General features: G+C 42.4%; 3 protein-coding genes across 13 annotated transcripts; 2 read left to right on the top strand and 1 right to left on the bottom strand.

Moving 5' to 3' along the window:
* The first annotated feature begins 1,130 nt into the window (after nucleotides 1-1,130).
* LOC134457170 (cadherin-like protein 26) lies at nucleotides 1,131-8,058 on the top strand. 2 transcript variants are annotated; one of them, XM_063209018.1, is made up of 10 exons: nucleotides 1,131-1,207; nucleotides 1,396-1,521; nucleotides 2,036-2,167; nucleotides 2,292-2,430; nucleotides 2,702-2,886; nucleotides 2,980-3,111; nucleotides 3,212-3,394; nucleotides 3,841-4,106; nucleotides 5,609-5,751; nucleotides 7,682-8,058. In XM_063209018.1, the coding sequence occupies exons 1-10, from the start codon at nucleotides 1,172-1,174 to the stop codon at nucleotides 8,044-8,046; spliced, it is 1,707 nt and encodes a 568-aa protein (XP_063065088.1). In that variant the 5' UTR covers nucleotides 1,131-1,171; the 3' UTR covers nucleotides 8,047-8,058. The 2 variants fall into 2 exon arrangements, with proteins under 2 accessions (XP_063065088.1, XP_063065089.1); XM_063209019.1 differs by lacking the exon at nucleotides 2,980-3,111.
* Nucleotides 8,059-8,598: 540 nt separating this feature from the next.
* On the top strand, nucleotides 8,599-11,912 carry LOC134457173 (uncharacterized). 2 transcript variants are annotated; one of them, XM_063209031.1, is made up of 7 exons: nucleotides 8,599-8,689; nucleotides 8,942-9,060; nucleotides 9,818-9,862; nucleotides 10,201-10,233; nucleotides 10,497-10,568; nucleotides 10,836-10,907; nucleotides 11,317-11,912. In XM_063209031.1, the coding sequence occupies exons 1-7, from the start codon at nucleotides 8,668-8,670 to the stop codon at nucleotides 11,647-11,649; spliced, it is 696 nt and encodes a 231-aa protein (XP_063065101.1). In that variant the 5' UTR covers nucleotides 8,599-8,667; the 3' UTR covers nucleotides 11,650-11,912. The 2 variants fall into 2 exon arrangements, with proteins under 2 accessions (XP_063065101.1, XP_063065102.1); XM_063209032.1 differs by lacking the exon at nucleotides 10,497-10,568.
* A 354-nt stretch (nucleotides 11,913-12,266) lies between these two features.
* LOC134457172 (uncharacterized protein SCO4629-like) lies at nucleotides 12,267-19,435 on the bottom strand. 9 transcript variants are annotated; one of them, XM_063209024.1, is made up of 8 exons: nucleotides 19,390-19,409; nucleotides 18,724-18,754; nucleotides 18,116-18,180; nucleotides 17,493-17,581; nucleotides 16,907-17,030; nucleotides 16,156-16,308; nucleotides 14,109-14,291; nucleotides 12,663-12,931 (listed from the first exon to the last, which is right to left on the bottom strand). In XM_063209024.1, exons 3-8 carry the CDS (start codon nucleotides 18,177-18,179, stop codon nucleotides 12,813-12,815), a joined length of 732 nt encoding a protein of 243 aa, XP_063065094.1. In that variant the 5' UTR covers nucleotide 18,180; nucleotides 18,724-18,754; nucleotides 19,390-19,409; the 3' UTR covers nucleotides 12,663-12,812. The 9 variants fall into 9 exon arrangements, with proteins under 9 accessions (XP_063065093.1, XP_063065092.1, XP_063065096.1 ...); XM_063209026.1 differs by lacking the exon at nucleotides 18,724-18,754 and having other exon boundaries at nucleotides 12,659-12,931; nucleotides 17,493-17,578; nucleotides 19,390-19,407; XM_063209025.1 differs by lacking the exon at nucleotides 18,724-18,754 and having other exon boundaries at nucleotides 12,662-12,931; nucleotides 19,390-19,426.
* Between the last annotated feature and the right edge of the window lie 21 nt (nucleotides 19,436-19,456).

The following is a 19,456-nucleotide window of genomic DNA, read 5'->3' as shown; positions in this document are numbered from 1 at the left end:
GCCCAGACAGGGTGAAGCAGCAACCTGATGCATAGTGCGGTCTGCATGTTGACACTCCCATGTCTGCTGTGCTAACCCTGCCCTAGCCTGAGGATGAAGGAAGGCGTCGTTTTCTGGGGAAGTCAGAATTCTAAAGTCAGGCATTGCTCAGTCTCAGCTAAGAATGTCATGAAAGCAGGAACCAACTCCCAGCCAATAAGTAAATCATTTGTAGGTATCACTGATATTCCAGTGCTTTCTCTCATTGAACCAGTGTCCACTTCAGATATCTTCTAGTTGTTAGGTAACCAGGCCATGCCCTCCTAGTGACGTAACATCTCCAGCGTTGCTTCTAGTCAGGCCAAGAGCAATGTAAATATTGTTTCTGATCTCCCGAAAAATCGGGAACTCCACCCACTTTGTTAGGAACCAATCAACCAGTAGCAAACAAAGGGTGGCGGGTCAACAATGTTGTTTGGGGAACATCAATTGTTATGCTCTTGGTCAGACCAAGTTTCGAAGAGATTTGAAAGTCGATGATAATCAGGCTAGTTGTTAGGAGCTGTTTGCCACAGCACCTTGCCAGTGACCCACAGCGATGAGGTTGGCCTGTCATCTGTTCTCACACTGTTCGGGGTTTGTTCATACAGTGTGTCAGGAGCTTACACATTGTATTCTGGCATTTTACTTACTAATGAATAGAAATCGGCTTACTGGTCCTTGCGGGTTATATTGATAATAAATCCCTAATTGTGCATGAACAAGACAAATGTTTGATTTTGCTTAGTACATGCCTTACAAGTTACGTATACAGGCATTAACATTGTATGTACTGTATTAGTGCTAATAGATGTAACACTAAAATTAAGTGTTACCAAGTTGGGTTATCACTTAAAAATTTGCACTAACCAAAAATCTTCGCAAACATATAGTCTATCACTTTTAACCATTGGCTCTGGTATTGTGGGGAAATATCTGTATCTATATTATATGTCTGAGAGACACACCCATTTGACTCTGATGTACTGACGTCTGCCCGCAATAGCTGGGAGGAAGAGCATTTCCATGGAATACAATTCAACTAGGTCACACCTTTGACATGTCTATAAAACACTGCTTCAAATATTTTCTCATGTTATTCTGCGTTTAATTTTCACGACAGCCGTGGTGTCCTTGTTGGTCTACAGAGAGAATGGAGAATGCACTGCTTGCATGTTTTGCTATTCTGGTAAGCAAATAAATGCATAGCCTATGTATTACTTCTATGTGTTTTATGTTACAAATACTTAAGGATAAATGAAAATGATGACTGCTTGGATTGAAATTAGGCTCCTATTATAACATGCACCGTCTATTCTCAGAATAATGTGATTTAACATCTGTGTCATTTGGAACTGGTGTGTTGTGCTCTGACAGGTTGTGGAATTGCTAGACACTGGCTTGGCCAGGGGTCTCAGTCGTCCAAAGAGGTCTTGGCTGCTGAGAGATGAATATGAACTGTATGAAGGAAACCCTGGACCTTACCCTATGCTTTTGCGTGAAGTGAGTCACACCAATTCTCCAACTCTATTTTGCATGTGGCTGTTGTGCACTATTCCCCTCTTCTTATTTCATTATGTTCTGTGACTGTGTGCTTGTCTGTGTTTGGACGGTCCTGTTGTATGTGGTTCCTTTGAACACTGTGTGCTATGTAGGCATCTACAACAGTTTGTATTATAGACCAACATTACCTGGTAAAACCTTGTGTTGTCTCACCACAGTGTACAGTGTTGGCAATAAGTATTTGGTCCCTTGCTGATTTTGTTTGTTTGCTCACCAATAAAGACACAATTAGTCGATATTTTCTTTAGTGGGCAAACCACAACCACCACCTAAACAAGGTATCAAATTCAAATAGCCTAGTTATTGCCACAACAGTAGTCTACTGTATATATATATATATATATATATATATATATATATATATATGTGTGTGAGTGTGTGTGTGTGTGTTGCACTAAGACAGGTCTATTTCCAATTGTTCAATTTCATATTCTGGGCTTATCCATGAAAACAGCTTCCTCCAAACAAGATATCGACCATCACGGGACCAGGAGCCACAGAGGACCCTGTTGGCCTTTTACGTATTGAAAACCAAAAACTTTACATCACTGGACCACTGGACTATGGAAAATACAAGAACATTTCCGTGAGCTACAGTTTTCAGGATTTCAGTTCACTTTTGAGTCCACTTGTGACATTAATAAACAATAGACAAAGTATTTTAAATGAATCAAATGATGTATTTCATAATGCTGTGTATATCATTTCAGCTTGTTTATGAGGCTGCAGAGGATGGAACGATTGATACAAGACTTGCAATTCTTATTATTGTGTTGGACATTAATGATAATCCACCAGTGTTCTCAAAAGAGGAATACACAGCCACCTTGAATGAGTCACAAACACAAGGTAAGGCGTACTGCATAAAACATGGAATTTCCAACAACATTTGACTCTGAGGATTACTTTGTTAGCTGCCACTGAATGCTCACACATGGCAGATTGTATACAGGCAATGCTGAAATCGGTCAACAATTACCACAAATTGACATAGGCATTCTTGGCAGTTGCACACCCCTAGGAGAGGCTTTAAGATGTAAATTGTGGAGATTTTGTGTGAAGTGACCTTCACCTTGTGACAAGAGACAAACTGTTCTCATAATCTGTGACGTACTTACAGGGCTTGTGGTGGAAGTTGATGCAATAGATGCTGATGAACCAAATACAGAGAATTCCACTTTCACGTTCAGTATCGTGTCAGTGTCACCAAAAAATGAAAACGTTCGATTTTTGATCCAGACAAAAGAACACCTTAACAATAAAAGGAATGGCATGATAACATTCCAAGGATGTTTGAATTACCAGGTGTGTAATACTTTCTACTAACCTTTTATTTAATAATGTTAATTGTAATGCACTACTTTCTAAGAATATTTCTCTGTTGCATTTACCAAATAGGAGTCCAGCAGCTATACTATTATAGTTGAAGCGAAGGACCATGGAAACATGGTGAAACTCTCAAGCAGAAGCAAAGTAATAGTCAATGCACGCGACCAAAACAATCACCCACCAAAATTTGCTGCTCCATTTGTAAGTTGACTTCTTCAGATTCTGGGGTTTGTTTAATACACTGTCCATACAGTTATTCCCATCAACATTATTCTGTGGTTCTGCTCTTTTTTTATAACAGGCGCCAAAGAAAGTGAAAGAAAATAAATATGGCATGGAAGTGGGAAGAATATTAGTCACAGATGAAGACATCCAAGGTACGCCTTCCTGGAGGGCCAGATTCAGCCTTCACGGAGACCCAGGTGGATATTTCAAGATCTCGACGGACCCCAAGACAAATGAAGGAATTATAACAATTGAAAAGGTATCTGTTTGATTTTAGAACGAAAGACATTTTTTACATTTGTAAGCCTGTCATAAGTTCGAATTTTACATGCAAATGAAGGTGCATTGCATGCACGCGCACACATGCATGCACGCGCACACATGCATGCACGCGCGCACACACACACGCGCGCGCGCGCACACGCGCGCACACACGCACACACACGCACACACACGCACACACACACACACACACACACACACACACACACACACACACACACACACACACACACACACACACACACACACACACACACACACTATTATGTATGTTGACCTATCCCTACTGTAACCCTAAGTCACAATGCAATTTCAATACATAATACCACATGCTATGAGATACATTGTTACATTGTGTCACTACTGCACCTAATTAATGTAAGAGGAAGAGTAAAATAAAGGGTGTACCCAAATCTCTTTCAGCCGCTGGATTACGAGGAGGTGTCAAGGATGCACATGTCTGTCACGGTTGAAAACGAGGAGCCACTATTTTGCTGTGAGAAGGGCCGAGACCAGTGCTCGCATGCTGATTCCAACATCCAACTTCCTGTTGTGGTTATAGTGGAGAATGATCACGAGCCTCCTGTGTTCGATCCCCCACGCAAAGACAAGAGCGTGGAGGAGAACATCGCGGTGGGCACTTACCTCGAACAGCTCACGGCAAAAGACCCTGAAAATAAGCCTATAACGTAAGTCAATCTTGTTTACATTACATTACATTTGGCAGACGCTTTATAACCAAAGCAACTTTCAAACGAGGACATAATCATAGCCAACATCACAAATCGCACAGGAAATATACAGAACAACAATTGCAGATGCAAAGAGGGGTAAGTTTTTTTTAAGTAGAGTACACACACACACGCACACGCACACACACACACACACACACACACACACACACACACACACACACACACACACACACACACACACACACACACACACCATGTCAAGAGTCTGGCCTGGGGCTAGGGCAGCTCAAGCATTAACTACTTGCTTCTTGAAGGCTGCAAGAAATGTGCTTAGTCTTGCTGCCTCTGGGAGGCCATTCCACCACTTGGGAGCAACACCAGAGAACAGTCTTTACTGGGAGTACCTAGAGCTAGCAGATGGCAGATGGTTTCTGCCGACTTTGTTTGGAGTCACAATGGTGGAGCCCATCTTGAGGTTGATGTTGTGACAGAGTGACTCTTTAGCTGGGGTCACCAGGAGCTCTGTCTTGGACAGGTTCAGCTGTAGGTGGTGGTCCGTCATCCAAGTTGACAAGTCGGTGAGGCAGGCAGAGATGCGTGCCGAAACAGTGGTGTCCTCGGGATGGAACGACAGGTTCATCTAGGTGTCATCAGCATAGCAGTGGTAGGAGAACCAATCTGTTTGAATGACACGTCCCAGGGAGGAGGTGTACATCACAAATAGAAGGGGTCCCAGCACTGAACCTTATGGTACGCCTGTGTAAAGGGTGTGAGTCGTAGACAGTTTCCCTTTTACATTACATACATTGCACTTAGCTGACGCTTTCACCCACAGCAAGTTACAGTGAAAAGATACTGAGTATAGGTTACAATTCTTTGAGGAATGTGGGGATACAGTAGGTGCCTTGCTCAAGGACAGGTCTGCCATGCATGAAAGTGTAGAGACACTCATATTCTTCTTGTAAGGGTGAGAACTGAATTTGCAATCCCTAAATCCCACCACCATGTCCCTGGCTATTAGGTTACAGATGTCTCGCACCTCAACCTCCCTCTCCAGCCCTATATTAGTGGATCACATAACTCTAGTTCAGTGTTTCCCAACCAGGGGTACGTGTACCACTAGGGGTACGCGAGCACACTGCAGGGGGTACTTGGGAAAATAACAAAATGTATGGAGCATAGTCACATTGGGATATAGAGCATGAGTGAGGGGGTACTCGTGGTATGACAAAAAGGCTTAGGGGGTACGCAAGACAAAAAAGGTTGGGAATCACTGCTCTAGTTAATCAATTAACTGATATTTGCATGGCAGTGGTCTTGGTGGGTTTGAAGGTTATCAAACATTGTCAAGGTCATGAGCAACCACCAAGACCAAAATAGACAAAGGCCATTACTGTACAGGTATATACATTTGTGGCCAAATATGTCCATATGTTGGTTTGTTTGTATTTGGGTGGGGTCTTCTTCTTTTCTGATCCAGAATAATCTGCCTACAGGTACCGTAAAGGACAAGACCCAGAAGGCTGGGTATCAGTAGATTCCAAGACAGGAAAAATCACAACAGCAAAACATTTGGACCGTGAATCTCCATATGTGAGGAGCAACCGTTACATTGTCACCATTTACGCCGTGGAAGTTGGTGAGGCAATCACTGAATTTTTTTTTTATTTAAAAGCAAAATGCACAACCAAAGAGCTGTCACGAATGTCCACCCATTATGTGAGGATTTCTGGGTCCTGAGCTCAGAAATAGCCCCTAAAATTACATCCAAAGCCTGTCTGTGAATAAGCGCATACGACTTCATTGCGAGCGTCGGCGTTGCGCAACCGACGTCAGCGAGAACTTGTTGTCACGATGTGGTTTATTAAATACAGCGCATTTAAAGTCGGCCACAAATATGAACGAGACGATGAGCTCGCACCGGTTTGCTCTACTAACACACCACGTGTGAGGAGTGGGGGGGACAAGCAGCGAGGAGGAGCTGAAGTGGGGACCTGTGCAAACTTGTGTAGAGGTGTGAGACAAGACCCATACACACACGTGAGTGAGTTGTTGACCAACCAGTTCATGGGCGCGTGACCTCGGAGGCAGTCCGCCGACGAGCGTTGAAGGGGATAAGCAACTGCAGAGGTTGCAAGATCTGACTGCAGCCGCATTCATCCCGCGATAATTTTACACCATGTGACATGTCACCTCGTCAACGCAACGTCGACGAAATTTCGAAGTTTGACAGGAAATCTAACCGTCATGCAGCATTTTCCATCCAGGGTGCATTGCTGTCTAAATGCGCATTCATGCGTTGACACATCTCGAATGCACCTATTAATACAATCAATTGAATTGCTGTGTAGAAAAGTTTCATGTGAACTTGGTCTTCTTGATACACTTAAGGTAAATACCTTGCATTGCAGCACAAGGTGGAGGTATGCATTTTACTGTTCAATCTTTTGATGACACCCCCTTTAAAATAAGTTTTTCAACGTTACTTGTATAGTACAGTATACTTACGGTAGCTTGAGGTTTTCTTCAAAGTGACGTTATTTTTTTCTTGTCCTTGGGCCTGGAGCAATATGGGACGAGCCTACAGACATAAGGTGCTGTGCTGAAGCATGAGGGTACAGCCACATTCTTCCTACTGGTTCAGGATTTGAACGTGCAACCTTCCAGGAAAGGACTGGCACCGAAAAAACAGCCCTTGCATTTTCTTTTGGCACAGACCAGCAGCTCTCGCAGAACCTTGATTCTCTATATAACGATTAGCTCAGTCCACTGTCTATATTAAAGATAGACTAATGGGCCGCCACTTCTAAACTGAGGGCCGGTGTCTAAGAAAGCAAACAAACAAATAAACAAAAACAACAGCATCGGCCCCTGAGGAGTGTCAGCCCACCGGGAAAATGCTCTTATGCCAGTCCAGCCCTACCCAGGCTCCGCCCTCTCAGTGGCGCAACACATTCGGCTCAGCTACACTTGCTCAGGAAAAGAGCTTGTTCATGAGCATTCGGCTAAGGTTCCCTCCACAGCGGGAAACTCCACCCACTTTGTCGGGAACTAATCAACTTTGAGCATTTCCAACCGTCCTGGGTAGAGGCGTGTTCAAGGCAGTGACGTTGTTCAAGCAGAGACGTTCTATTGGGACTAAGAAATGTTTGTTTTAAACTTTGGCTCAGCCTGTTCTGCCCTCGACCAGTAGCAAACCAAGGGAGGTGGGTCTTTTATACAGATGGGTCAACCATGCCGTTTAAGAATATTCGTTGTTATGCTCTTGGTCAGACAAAGTCTCGAAGAGATGTGAAAGTCATGATAATCAGGCAAGTCCAGCCCTGCAACCGCCCAATCACTAACTTGGCTGTCCACAGATGAATGCAATTCCTCCGAGTGTAGCTCACAAAGCTGAGTGGAAACACGCACATCTGCTGAGAGTCAGGTTATTCACTTATAAGACCAACTCCCTAATCACCGTACCACATGCTGCCAAAGACAACCTCTAATGTACGGCATAATACCCCCAGCGAATATAATATAGCACTTGAATTATACACAGCATTCCTGTGTTATTTGTCTTTCAGATAACACACCTTTGACTGAGGCAAACACAGCCACAGCCACCCTCATCATCTACCTAATTGACATAAACGACAATGCTCCCATTCTGGAACAAAGCCACATTGAAATGTGCATGTCACATGGACCTGTGAAGACCTTGATCACTGCCATAGACAAGGATGAGAAGCACCATGGGCCACCATTCCTCTTTGAAGTTCTCAATAATGACAATGGCCACTGGAGACTTGAGCCCGCTTCTGGTAATATGTCTGGTAATGTATGGCTGTTTTTTTTTCAGTCATTAGAGACAAAAGCATTAAAAGGTAGAGTATGTCATTTTTGTGGTTTGTTTAAAAAAATGTGTGCTGCCCATTTACACATATTGTGAGCATTGTAGCATTCTAGTAGGGCATTCTAGTAGGGCCTACTATTACCAGGGGCAGAGGCATTACAAATCTCGATATTTTTGTGAATATTTATTGGAATACACTATTATTTATTGGTCTGACTAAAGTACAGCAAGTTTATAAGCATATACAGGTACATAAAGTTTCAAAATGATGGACAATGACACGGAGATGATTCACTCTTTTTTGTACAAAAGTGTAATTTTTTAAGTCACAACACTTAGAAATCGATAGTGGTGGTAAAATATAACATAAATAAAGATAACAATTGTGAATGGACAGCATACATTCAGGAAACAAACTACTAAAAATATGACATACTCTATCTTTAAAAAAATGCCGAACAGATCTGACTAGACTGAAATTTCTGAAATTGTAAGCTTGCGTTGCTCTTTTGTGCTTATCTTTCAGGTGAAGCAGCTAACCTGATCAAAGAGAATGGTGACTTTCCTGAGAGCCACGTTCTACAAGTAAAGGTGTCGGATAGTGATGGGCTGCACTCAGTCTCTGACTTAACTGTGATTGTATCACACTGCAATGCTCGGGGCGCAATAATCTTGCCGGAAAGCCGACTGAATGGAGGAGCCATCGCCCTCATACTGATGTCTCTGCTGCTGCTACTCTGTAAGTCACATCCCACTTCCACAATCACCTTCTCAGAGTCTCAATTACAGCTAAGATGTCTGTTAGGTACTGGACAGTGCATAGCACTACATAGCCATATTATTATTGTCATTATTATTATTATTATTATTATTATTATTATTATTATTATTATTATTACTATTATTATTATTAGTCATCATCATCATCATCACAACAGCTGTATGATTGTGAGGTATTTGACCATACACGTATGTAACTCTACGCTCTTAGGTATCCTGGTTTTGACCGCTGACTGTAAGGGCTCTGGGAAACAGTTCATACGTCTGCCTCCTGTATCTGAGAGTGACTTGCGGACGTACCACACTGAAGGGAAAGGAGAAGACACAAAGGTAAAGGGATATGCAGTATGGACAGTGCTGTTAACATCAGGGGTTCTCAAAATGGGGTCCGCTGTGGCGGCACATTGCAGAGGGCTATGTGGAAATGTTTGTTATGAATGAAAACAGCACAGCAGAGTGGGTGTAGTCTCTTTTTTGCAAATGGTCCTGCCAGCATCCACTCATTGCTGAAAAGACTCAACTACATAATAACATTGGTATGAGCTTAGTTAGAGCCAAGTAACTTGGCCATTGCAGCGTTGATGATGGTTGAGTTATAACAGAGGCTCTGTGCAAAGGGGTTAAGTGTATCTCTGACATATGTGAGGCTATTACAGTATGAGGAGGTTCTCAGAAAAATTTGAGCCTCATTGTAAGTGCCTGGCTGAATAAAGTTTGAGAACTTCTGCTTTACAGTATAAGGTGTGATCCAAACCTCATTAAAAATAATGCCAAAAGGTTTTCATACAAAGTAAAAGTTGCACTTTGTACTGGATCTGCCAAAAATAATCAAAAACAAGTCGATTTGCTAGCTACCTGTACTTGGTGGCAATGCACCACCCAGAAGTTCTACTGCACGCACTGGATAACAATTCCTGCTTGTGTTTTCAACCTGTGCACATCTTTTTGTTGAAACGGGTTTTGAATTTTACGTTAGTCCTTCAGTCTACAGCAAACTTCAGATCTTGAGAGAAATTTGAATTGTTTTATGATTTTAAAGAACAGAGTAAAATAACTTATCTAATTGACATTATTATATGTGTTGCAGGATCCTGTCCCAGGAGGTATTGACACAGGAGATGGAATTGTTGTGGTAAGAATAACAGAGTGCTTATTACAAGTGCACTGACTTATCCTGACTAGTCAGGCTAGGGCATACATTTCTAGGCTAAAATGACAGTCCAGAAAATCAGTTAAGCTTTGATTACTTGATAATGACTTGTTACAAAAATCCAAATGTCTTGTAGCTTTGCTACTGTATGTATAAAGAGATTCCAGAGGGATGCAGGTGTTTTCAACATGCAACCAGGGCCCGAAGAGATAGGGGCCCTAGGGAATTGCCTAGTTTGCATGTCTTGTTGCGACATGCCTGTGTATATAAAGTTTACTTGTTCACTGGCACGGTACTCATGGTTCTCTTCTTTGAAACAGTGTCCAGCATGGTCTCTTGTCTCAGGAAACGTGGTATGTGATATTCAACTAACTACTACAGGCATACTGTGTGTGACTGTGTGTGTGTGTGTGTGTGTGTGTGTGTGTGTGTGTGTGTGTGTGTGTGTGTGTGTGTGTGTGTGTGTGTGTGTCTATATATAGATGTATATATAATATATATATATATATATATATATATATATAGACACACACATACACAAACAGTGCATATTTAATTCTATGAAATATGTATTATGTATTTACCGAAGTATCTTACAATACATTTTTTGTTCCAGACTCCTCCATCAAAGACCCTGGATGAATATGAATACTACAAGGCTTTGCATGTTGCAAATGAGTTAACACTGGTAAGGGAATTGTTGCATTAGTCATCCCTCAGTTTCTGTCATCAAAGCAATTATGTTTTTTTAAAAATGTGATTAATTTATCTTTATTGTCTTGAAGAATATTCATTTCACACCAAAAAACAGTCAATATATCCATGTGCACGATAACTAGACTTTTGTGACTCACGTCTCACAGAAGTTTGCACCATGTTGTTTGTCCATGATAACTACAACAATGGAATTGTATTGTATTTACCGAAGTATCTTACAATACATTTTTTGTTCCAGCCTCCTCCATCAAACACCCTGGATGAATACGAATACTACAAGGCTTTGCATGTTGCAAATGAGTTAACACTGGTAAGGGAATTGGTGCATTAGTAATAACTAGACTTTTGTGACTCACGTCTCACAGAAGTTTGCACCATGTTGTTTGTCCATGATAACTACGTGTGGGACATGTGTGTGTGTGTGTGTGTATTGGGGGGGGGGGGGGGGGGGGGGGGGGGGGGGGGGTGGGGGGGGGGGGGTCAAGCACACTTAATAATCTTTGTTGCACTTTAAGTCGGATGGAGGGGGGTCTGGGGGGCCCAAGCACTGTGTCACTTTTACATCTTGTGCACTTTATTTTGAAAACCTGCTGCTACGAAGTACCCCAAACACAACGCCGTTGCCTTTTTTTGACAATGACAATAAACTCTTGAATGTTGAACTAGACTTTTGTGACTCACGACTCACAGAATTTTGCACCTTGTTTGTCCATGACCAGATGAAACTTCTCCCGAAGATCTCATCCGAGGAAGCGTCAGAAGACTACGAGCCCCGAGAATATGCAGACGAAGGGCCGGAGAGTGAGGATTACCACCTGGATCCCATCCCTATTCTCGAAGAGGATGACCGGAACACGATCCGGAGATGGGATGTGGACACTAAGTTCAAAAACCTGGCTGTCGTCTGTAGACCAGACCTCTTCCAAACCCAATGCGGGTTAGTGCCCGTACAGAGTGCAGGGACATCCCAGCGCCATAGCCATGTGGAGCAGCAGAGTCAATATAAAGACAGATCACAATACCACAGCCAGGTAAAATACATATCCACATAGTACTTTATTGCAGCTCAGTGATGGATGCTCAAACAGTGTAATACAAACGGGAGTAGGATTCATTTAATTGTGCTTATTTGGACTGCACTCACATGTTTGATTCACAGTTCTGAATCATGACGTATTTATGCAATAAGGAACTGACAGGATTTTTATGTAATTACACTGTACAGACCTCACAGTATGAGAAAGGGAGAGTAGGCCTACACTGTTATTTTTATTATTTATTTTTTTTTACACATTTTTGCACTTTACAATGTACTTGATGCAAAAGTGACAGTAGCAGTAACAGTACTAACCTGTTATAAATACTGTAAGTGATGCCATGCGTGATGCCACGGATCAACCATTTACATCAGTATTGATCTGACTAATGAAGAGATTGTGCCTGAAAATATGTTTTAGATAGAAATTGTTTTAGTTAGACATTGTGCATACTGTAAGTGTGTGATAACCTTCACTGAAAGTCCTACTACTTCATATAATGGCCGTTTGGAAGAACAAGCCATGAAAAGTACACGCTCAGGACAAAAACCTTGTGGACATTTTCTTTGTACAATAAATTATAATATAAGTTAAAAAAATATCAGATATACTGTACTGTTTGAGATTAAACAGTACAACAACCAGAGTGATTCTGGGTGAAAGGCAAGGTGGTAACTACAGGCATAGATGTCAGCATGAATGTGCACGACACACGTATTTAAAAGCGCATTTAATAGTGGCATAAGATTTTTTTTTTATCGAACTATGCGATAAAGATGAAGGAGTAAGGCTTTTATCTAGACATGCACAAAGGTTGGTGTTGAGTGATTCACAAACCTAGTAGCCACACATGCACCAAGCCAAGGTTAGCACATTTTAGAAGTATGTTTACCCTGCTACAAGAAACGTTTGGAAATATTCCTTTAAGGTTGAGAACTTGAGTAACATTAACCCTACAGATTTTGCCAGGGTGGGTGCCCTTACAAATCATCATTTCATCAGCAAAACTTCCAAGGAAGCGCTGCTCCCTTTACAATAACACTGCCAAATTGTGATATGGCATGCATTGCGCAATGCAATTCCCAGTGCCGCTGCTTTTATTCAGAGCAAAGAGAGGTGCGTCAGTCGAGAAAGCTGCCTGACTCAGGTGTTGACATGCTGAGCGTTTCCACGGAACCTCACTGTGGGTGGTAACCCTCTGCCAGGAACCAATCATATGCCAGCATGGCCTCCGGCGAAATATCCTGCTGCACCTGAAACCCTTTCTGCGGGTAGTCCCTGATTCGCTCCATGACCCCTGAAAAAAGAGAGAAACAAAAACACAACTGTTAAACTGTACTAAAAAGCTCATTAAAATGTAAAAAAAAAAGATCTATGCAGACATTTTACATCTTGATATGGAGAATCAAGAAACCACAACATAAAAACACGTAGGCTACTTTACTGTGACTACTGCTTCCATTGATGTTTTCTATTTTCTAAGCTTTATGTTTTGTTTTACCACCTCCTATACTGTAATTTGTTTTTGTTCTTCTGTTGAGGGTCATTGCTGCCTGTGTTTTGCCATTATTCATGCCTTTTCTACTGGAATGCGTGTTAAACTACTTTTCTGCTGCTTATCCTTGTTGTTTTCGCCTGACACTGTACAGTACTTTGGTCAGTTTGCACTGTTTTTACATGGGCTTTGTAAAGTAAAATCACTAACTTATTGATAGACAATGTTCTATTACGCCTTGAAGCATGGCTTCACAACAGACAGCTAAGGTCTAGCCTCCTACTGTAGAGGATACTGGGAGGTAGAAAACTTTCAACCTCATACAGTAGTTTTTAATAACAGTATTAAACACACACGCAGGGTAGACTGCTCCACAGAATACCAATATCTCTACATGTCTTGCTTTCTGAAATTCTGGAGTATATGTCATAATAAAACACCTTAAACACTTAAATTGTTGTGACTGTTATTGTGCTGGCAAGTACAGAGCATGCAGCAAACTACACCGGCAAATACCGTAACATGATATCTGTTGCTATTGAAAAGGATATAAGCCTGTACGACCAATGAAAATTAAGAAACATTTTTTTCCAAAACGCTATCCATTTAAAAAAAAAAAAAAAAAAAAAACAGATCAAGCTAAATTATGTGTTTTTACTGTGCTACTGTACTGAGTGGATGGCTAAGTGTACTACTGTACTAAGTGGATGGCCTGAGGAAGCCTTAACCTTTCTGTATGCCGACACAGCATAATGTGATAACTGGGATCATCAAGGCAAGACCTGGAGACACGAGGAACAGTTCCATGACTTGTATGATGCCAATGATTATTATCATTATTTTATGCCTTTTACACTCGGCTGACGGGTTTTATCCAAACTGTCTTACTTGACCGGGACTTGAACTTGCAACCCGCTGATCTCAAGACCACCTCCATAGCCATTAGGCCACAGCTGCCCTTACTGTATGAACACTGTACCTAGCATGTAGCAGATGAGGTCGTGTTGGGTGCCGACGCTGGTGTTGGGGTAGGAGGCCACGTCTGACTGGGGAGAGGTGACCATGGCCCGGGTGCTTCCCTTGGGCCCCGGCCACTGGTGGAGGAACGTGGCCATGACTCTCCGCTCCATGAAAGGCTGCTGGACAAGGATTAGTCTGTCGACTGCCAGGACACAAGAAGAGGAGAAAAGAAAAGCGTATTACTAACTTGTATGTTGTTACTTTATTATTTATCGCTTTACCACTAAATTGTGTAATATTACTAATATGGGGGGAGAGGGGGGTGTTTGTCATAACGTTGCCTTTAAGACAAGCCATTTACACACTGTGTTTGTGGATGATTGTATGTAAGTATTCACAATGTGCAAAACTGACAGAGTAAAAATACCTTGAATTTAGTTAGCAACTGGTTTATACATGTTATAAATGGCTGACTTGGAATACTCCACAGCTCGACTTCATTGGGCAAAATCTGAAACCTGTGCTGCTTGGGACATTTTTTATTTGAACTGTCCCTATAAAAGCCAAAGCATAGTGCAGCCTTTTTTTCTGTTTGAACATTCACACCGGATGTTTAGTAAAGACTGCCGAGTGAGACAAACCAGATCTGCCAGATCTCTCGCACACGCCTCTACTTGACAGTAGGATTTATGTTAGATATCTTTAGATACACATGAAATTATGACATTCCCAACATAGCTTTCAAATGTGTCCACATCCATGCATGGGAAACATTACAGTACATTACATTCTACTTAGTTGACGCTTTTATCCAAAGGGACTTTTGGTTACAGTCCCGGGAGCAATGTGATGGTTAAGTGCCTTGCTCACGGCACTTCTGCCATGAATGGCGGTGAGGTGAGCTGGGACTAACCCTTAGGCCACAGCTGCCCAAAAGTGAAGAAGTCTATAATGTTTGGGCTTCGATGAAAATCCTTGAAGGTGGTATGAATAATATCTCCTGTTACTTTAGTTTTTCTTTGTTTTATTACTCTTGCGTAAATGTGAACTTTTACTTTTTGGAAGCCGTTTACACACATTGGGGGCTGCCCCCTTGCACGGGTGAGGCATAAATGCAATTCTGTTGTGTGCAGTGTGCAGTAAACACTTGTGTGATGTGGAGTGCTGTGTCACAATGACAATGGGAGTTGAAGTTTCCCAGTTGGGCTTTCACTTTTCACTTCATAATTTCCCCAAAACCATTTAGTGAAGAATTCTAGTGCTCTCTAGTGGTCACCTGCTGACATTACATTGTACAGGGCAGATACAGTACTTTCAACCAAATCAATTTGCTTTCATGAGGACATAAATAACAAAGACTACAAGTAAGCGAGGCATAAGGAGGCTAATGCAGCTAGGGTGCAGGTCTAATCAGGGACTGGTTGCTGCACAGCATACCTGGCCCAGGCCCAGGGGCCCAAGCCTCCCCACTTCATTGGTCTATACTTGTGTTCTCCTATTCTATTAATGTTGCACTCGAAACTACTGCTTTTTCACATTTTCTCTGGGGAGAACCCGCGGTACCCCCACCAACAAAGTCCCTCTAACATCTTGGTAAGACCCACAAATCTTTTGGAACCTTGCGCTAGACTGGAGGCGGGCCCTTTTTGCTGTTTGGCCCAGGGACCCATGGAGTCATAATCAATCCCTGGGTCTGATAGAACACACAGGACAGACTGTGCTTGGCAGCTACGTTACAAAAACTTTCCCATGGTTACACTACCTGGGCAGTAACAATGAGACTGTCTCAGTGAGACTTAAATTTTCACATGGTTACAATGCCTGCTAAGGAAGAGGGAAGAGGGGAAGGCCAATAAACAGCTGGTGCCGTGACCTACTAGATGCAGATGTGAAAAGGTCTGGCTTTACATGGGGACCACTGGAAAAGATGGCCCAGGATCGAAATGACAGGAGTGCACTTGTTCGTGGCCTATGCCCAAAGTTGGGCGGTAGGCGTAAGTAAGTAAGTATAATGCCTGTGACATTACAAAGGGTCTTTTACTTTCACATGGTTTTAATTTAAATACCTGGGACGTTGCTGTCGCTTAGGAGCTGGTAGCAGAAGCGGATGTTCTCTCCCGTGTTGGTGGCTGCCATCTCCAGGAGGATGCTGCTGCGGGGGACCCCCATACCCAGAGCCACATCCAGGAACACCTCCGCTTCTGGCCTGGTCCACACACCTGATGGAAGCAACCATGGAAATATGGGAGTCGTGCTCAGGAACCATTACATGGAGGGGGGTCTTATTTATATGTTTGCATGTTTGCCTTAAATTGCAAATTGGAGAAACTTCTGTGTTAAGCCTGTTGCGTAGATGTTTGACAATAAAGTACACTTGACTTGAGTTGACAAGAGATTGCACTTGGCAATGGTAAAAAATGGTGGCTTATATGGACCTGGCATGGGCTGGTCTGACTGATGGTGGCACACAAATACACGCTGCATGATAAGATGTACGTATGTACAACGGTCATTATGAATTTTATGAGATTCTGACGGATTTCCACTTCAGATGCATCTTTTTAAGTTAAAAAAAAAAACAAGGAATGGCAAATAATGGCATGTAACTTTAACCATTCAGGTTTTATTTTGTCAGGTTCAAATAGGATTATTATACTGCATATAGAGAAACACCATGACTGAGATGACAGGTACAGTAGCTCTCTGGTCTGCTTACCCATGCAATCGGTGAAGATAATAATTTAGCTTCAATATGTAATCAACTTTAAAATTATTTTTTGAGAAAATCCTGAACTGGTGAGGTGAGGGATACAGTACCTGCTGTCTGCTTGCCCAGGTAACCGGTGAAGAGCAGCCATGGGGCATAGCCCTCCAGGAAGAGTTCAGACGCTCGTTCTGCCACCCGCAGGTCGTGGCAGCCCAGTCCGATGATCACGTCACTCTTGGAAAGACACCAAACACATCATACAGTACAGTAAGTATGTCAACTAAAATATGTGAACTCAAATATCAAGAATAAATGAATAAAGAAGCACTCATAAGATTTCTTTTTGCTTTTTTTAAATCGCCTCACAAACGTTTCAGGCTTGCATTCTTCTTCAGTGTGAAATGGCGATTTCGCCTTTGAGCCCAGTCAAAGTGTGACTTAACTTAACTAAAATATGTACCATATGCAAAGCCCATGTTGTAATTTACTGTGAATTTACTGTATTAAGACATTGAGTTACAGCAGCCCTATATTCGGAGGACATTTACAGAAAGTGGCAAGCCTGCTAAAAGATAGACAGTAGGTGGAATTTAGATAATAAAATGAGGAGTAGGCCTACAGGCTCTTTTATTCACTGATATAATGTATGGCTTCCTTCAGGTTAACTTCACTTCCTTTCCTTCTGAGATTGTGTACCTTCTCTAAAGGCTGATTCAGACAGAGGTAATCCCAAAGGACTCTTGCATTCCTCTCAGTCTCATCCATTCCTCCCGCATTTTGACCTGCTGAAGAGAATTAGAAATGTAAGACTTTCCAAAGGGAGAAACATTGAGATTTTCTTAAATATGGCACATACAGTAACTTTCTAGAATATGATATACAGTATTGTATTCAGCAGAGCGGAAAAATATGAAATGTAAGACTTGTAATATTTATTAACCTCCCCTGCCCCACCCCTCAAAAAAACAAACAAACCAACAAACAAATAAACAAAAACAGACAATAACAGACTTATTGTTCCACAGACTGAACAACCTGACCATTTCCTTTTCAAAGGAAACCCAGTTGTTTACCCCTTCTGGCTGTATACAATGACTCTTACTCTACTCTGGTAACAATGCCAAACCCCACTCTGCTCCAAAATGTCAGTGTATCCATGGATATGCCGACAGCTGCTGCGTAAGCTGCTTAAAGACACTGTGAAAGGGGAGCCTGGGTCTCAATACATGGCCGTTTCACACCATAGCCAAGCGCATAAATTGAGGAGCACACACACACACACACACACACACACACACACACACACACACACACACTACCATTGCCATCGTCGTCTGTGACGTCAGCCTCCCTTTCCTCTTCCTCCTCCTCTCTTCCTTTCATCCTGTGCAGAGTGACGTAAGGGGCATCTGTGATGCGTAATGCCATGTAATGCTCTGTGCTCTTGGACCTTGCCTCCTAGCCCTGTCCACAACTCACCATGCTGGGACCAGTCAGACCCAAACCCTTACACAGCACTTGTGACGTTTGAGAGAAGCAGAAACACAGACAGTGAGACTGCGAGAGTGAGGGAGAGGGAGGGAGAGAGAGAGAGAGAGAGAGAGAGAGAGAGAGAGAGAGAGAGAGAGAGAGATGAAGGGAGGGCGCAAAAATGAGAGACAAAGGATTGAAGATAAACAAGTGAAAGGGCAGACAATGAAAGAGAAAGGAAAAGAGAAGAAGAGAGAAGAGAAGAGAAGAAGCCTGCGGGGTAAGACCCCAGATGTCCAGCGTTCGCACCTGCACCTCCTGCTGCCTGATCCCTCAAGACACAGAGTGAGAGAGAGAGAGAGAGAGAGAGAGTGAGAGATGTTCAGTGTGAAAGAGAAAGGGGGCAGCCCGCCAAACTCACCATCCCACTACCTCCTCCCTTCGGTCGTTCACTTACCAGCTCGGGCGATGTTGACCTCTGCTCTGAACTAGGAAAACGACACAGACAGGGACCGCTAGTCACATTAACAAAGGCTGCTGATAGGCATCCATGGCCCTTGTTTTGGGGGGCTTGTTTGTCTGTTTGTTTATTTGTTTGCTCTGAAAAGGTGAGAGTCAGGTCATGGTTCAGCTGGCTGACCTGTGTGTAGCCCCTCCCTTCCTGACCCCCCAAACCCCAATCACAGTGTTGCTGGAAATCCATTCAACGACAAAACACAGACAACATGCTCTGACTATAACCATAAACAAACACCACCACAGTCCTGGCTTAGGTCACATTCTCCCTGTCAAAACAGAAATATGAACAATGCCATGTGGATACCCTTCTCACAACATTATTTTTGTTGTCCCTTATGTATCCATCGCAATATTTTGCTCCCACTGCCCACTACATCATTAGATGTTGATATCTGTTAAATAACAAAAGATAATAATTGCTTAATTCTAAATTAAAAAAAAGATTCAATTTAGAATTAGTTTATTCTACATGATAAAAGATTAGAATTACCAAAAGGAAAGCTGGGCATAGCAAATAATATATGCTAGCTGTGTGCCGTTTCTGTCTTTGTGACAGAGAATGTGACTTATTCAGTAAAGCTTGAAAAATACAAAAGATCCATACCTTACACACACATTTTGTCCAGCTTGTCAAAGGAAAATGTCAACTGCAATATGATGTAACAAAAGCA

The sequence above is a fragment of the Engraulis encrasicolus genome, chromosome 10 (genome assembly GCF_034702125.1).
Source record: "Engraulis encrasicolus isolate BLACKSEA-1 chromosome 10, IST_EnEncr_1.0, whole genome shotgun sequence".
Classification (NCBI taxonomy): Eukaryota; Metazoa; Chordata; class Actinopteri; order Clupeiformes; family Engraulidae; genus Engraulis; species Engraulis encrasicolus.
Note: the sequence above shows the minus strand (reverse complement) of the source record. Positions and strands in the feature narration are given on the sequence as shown.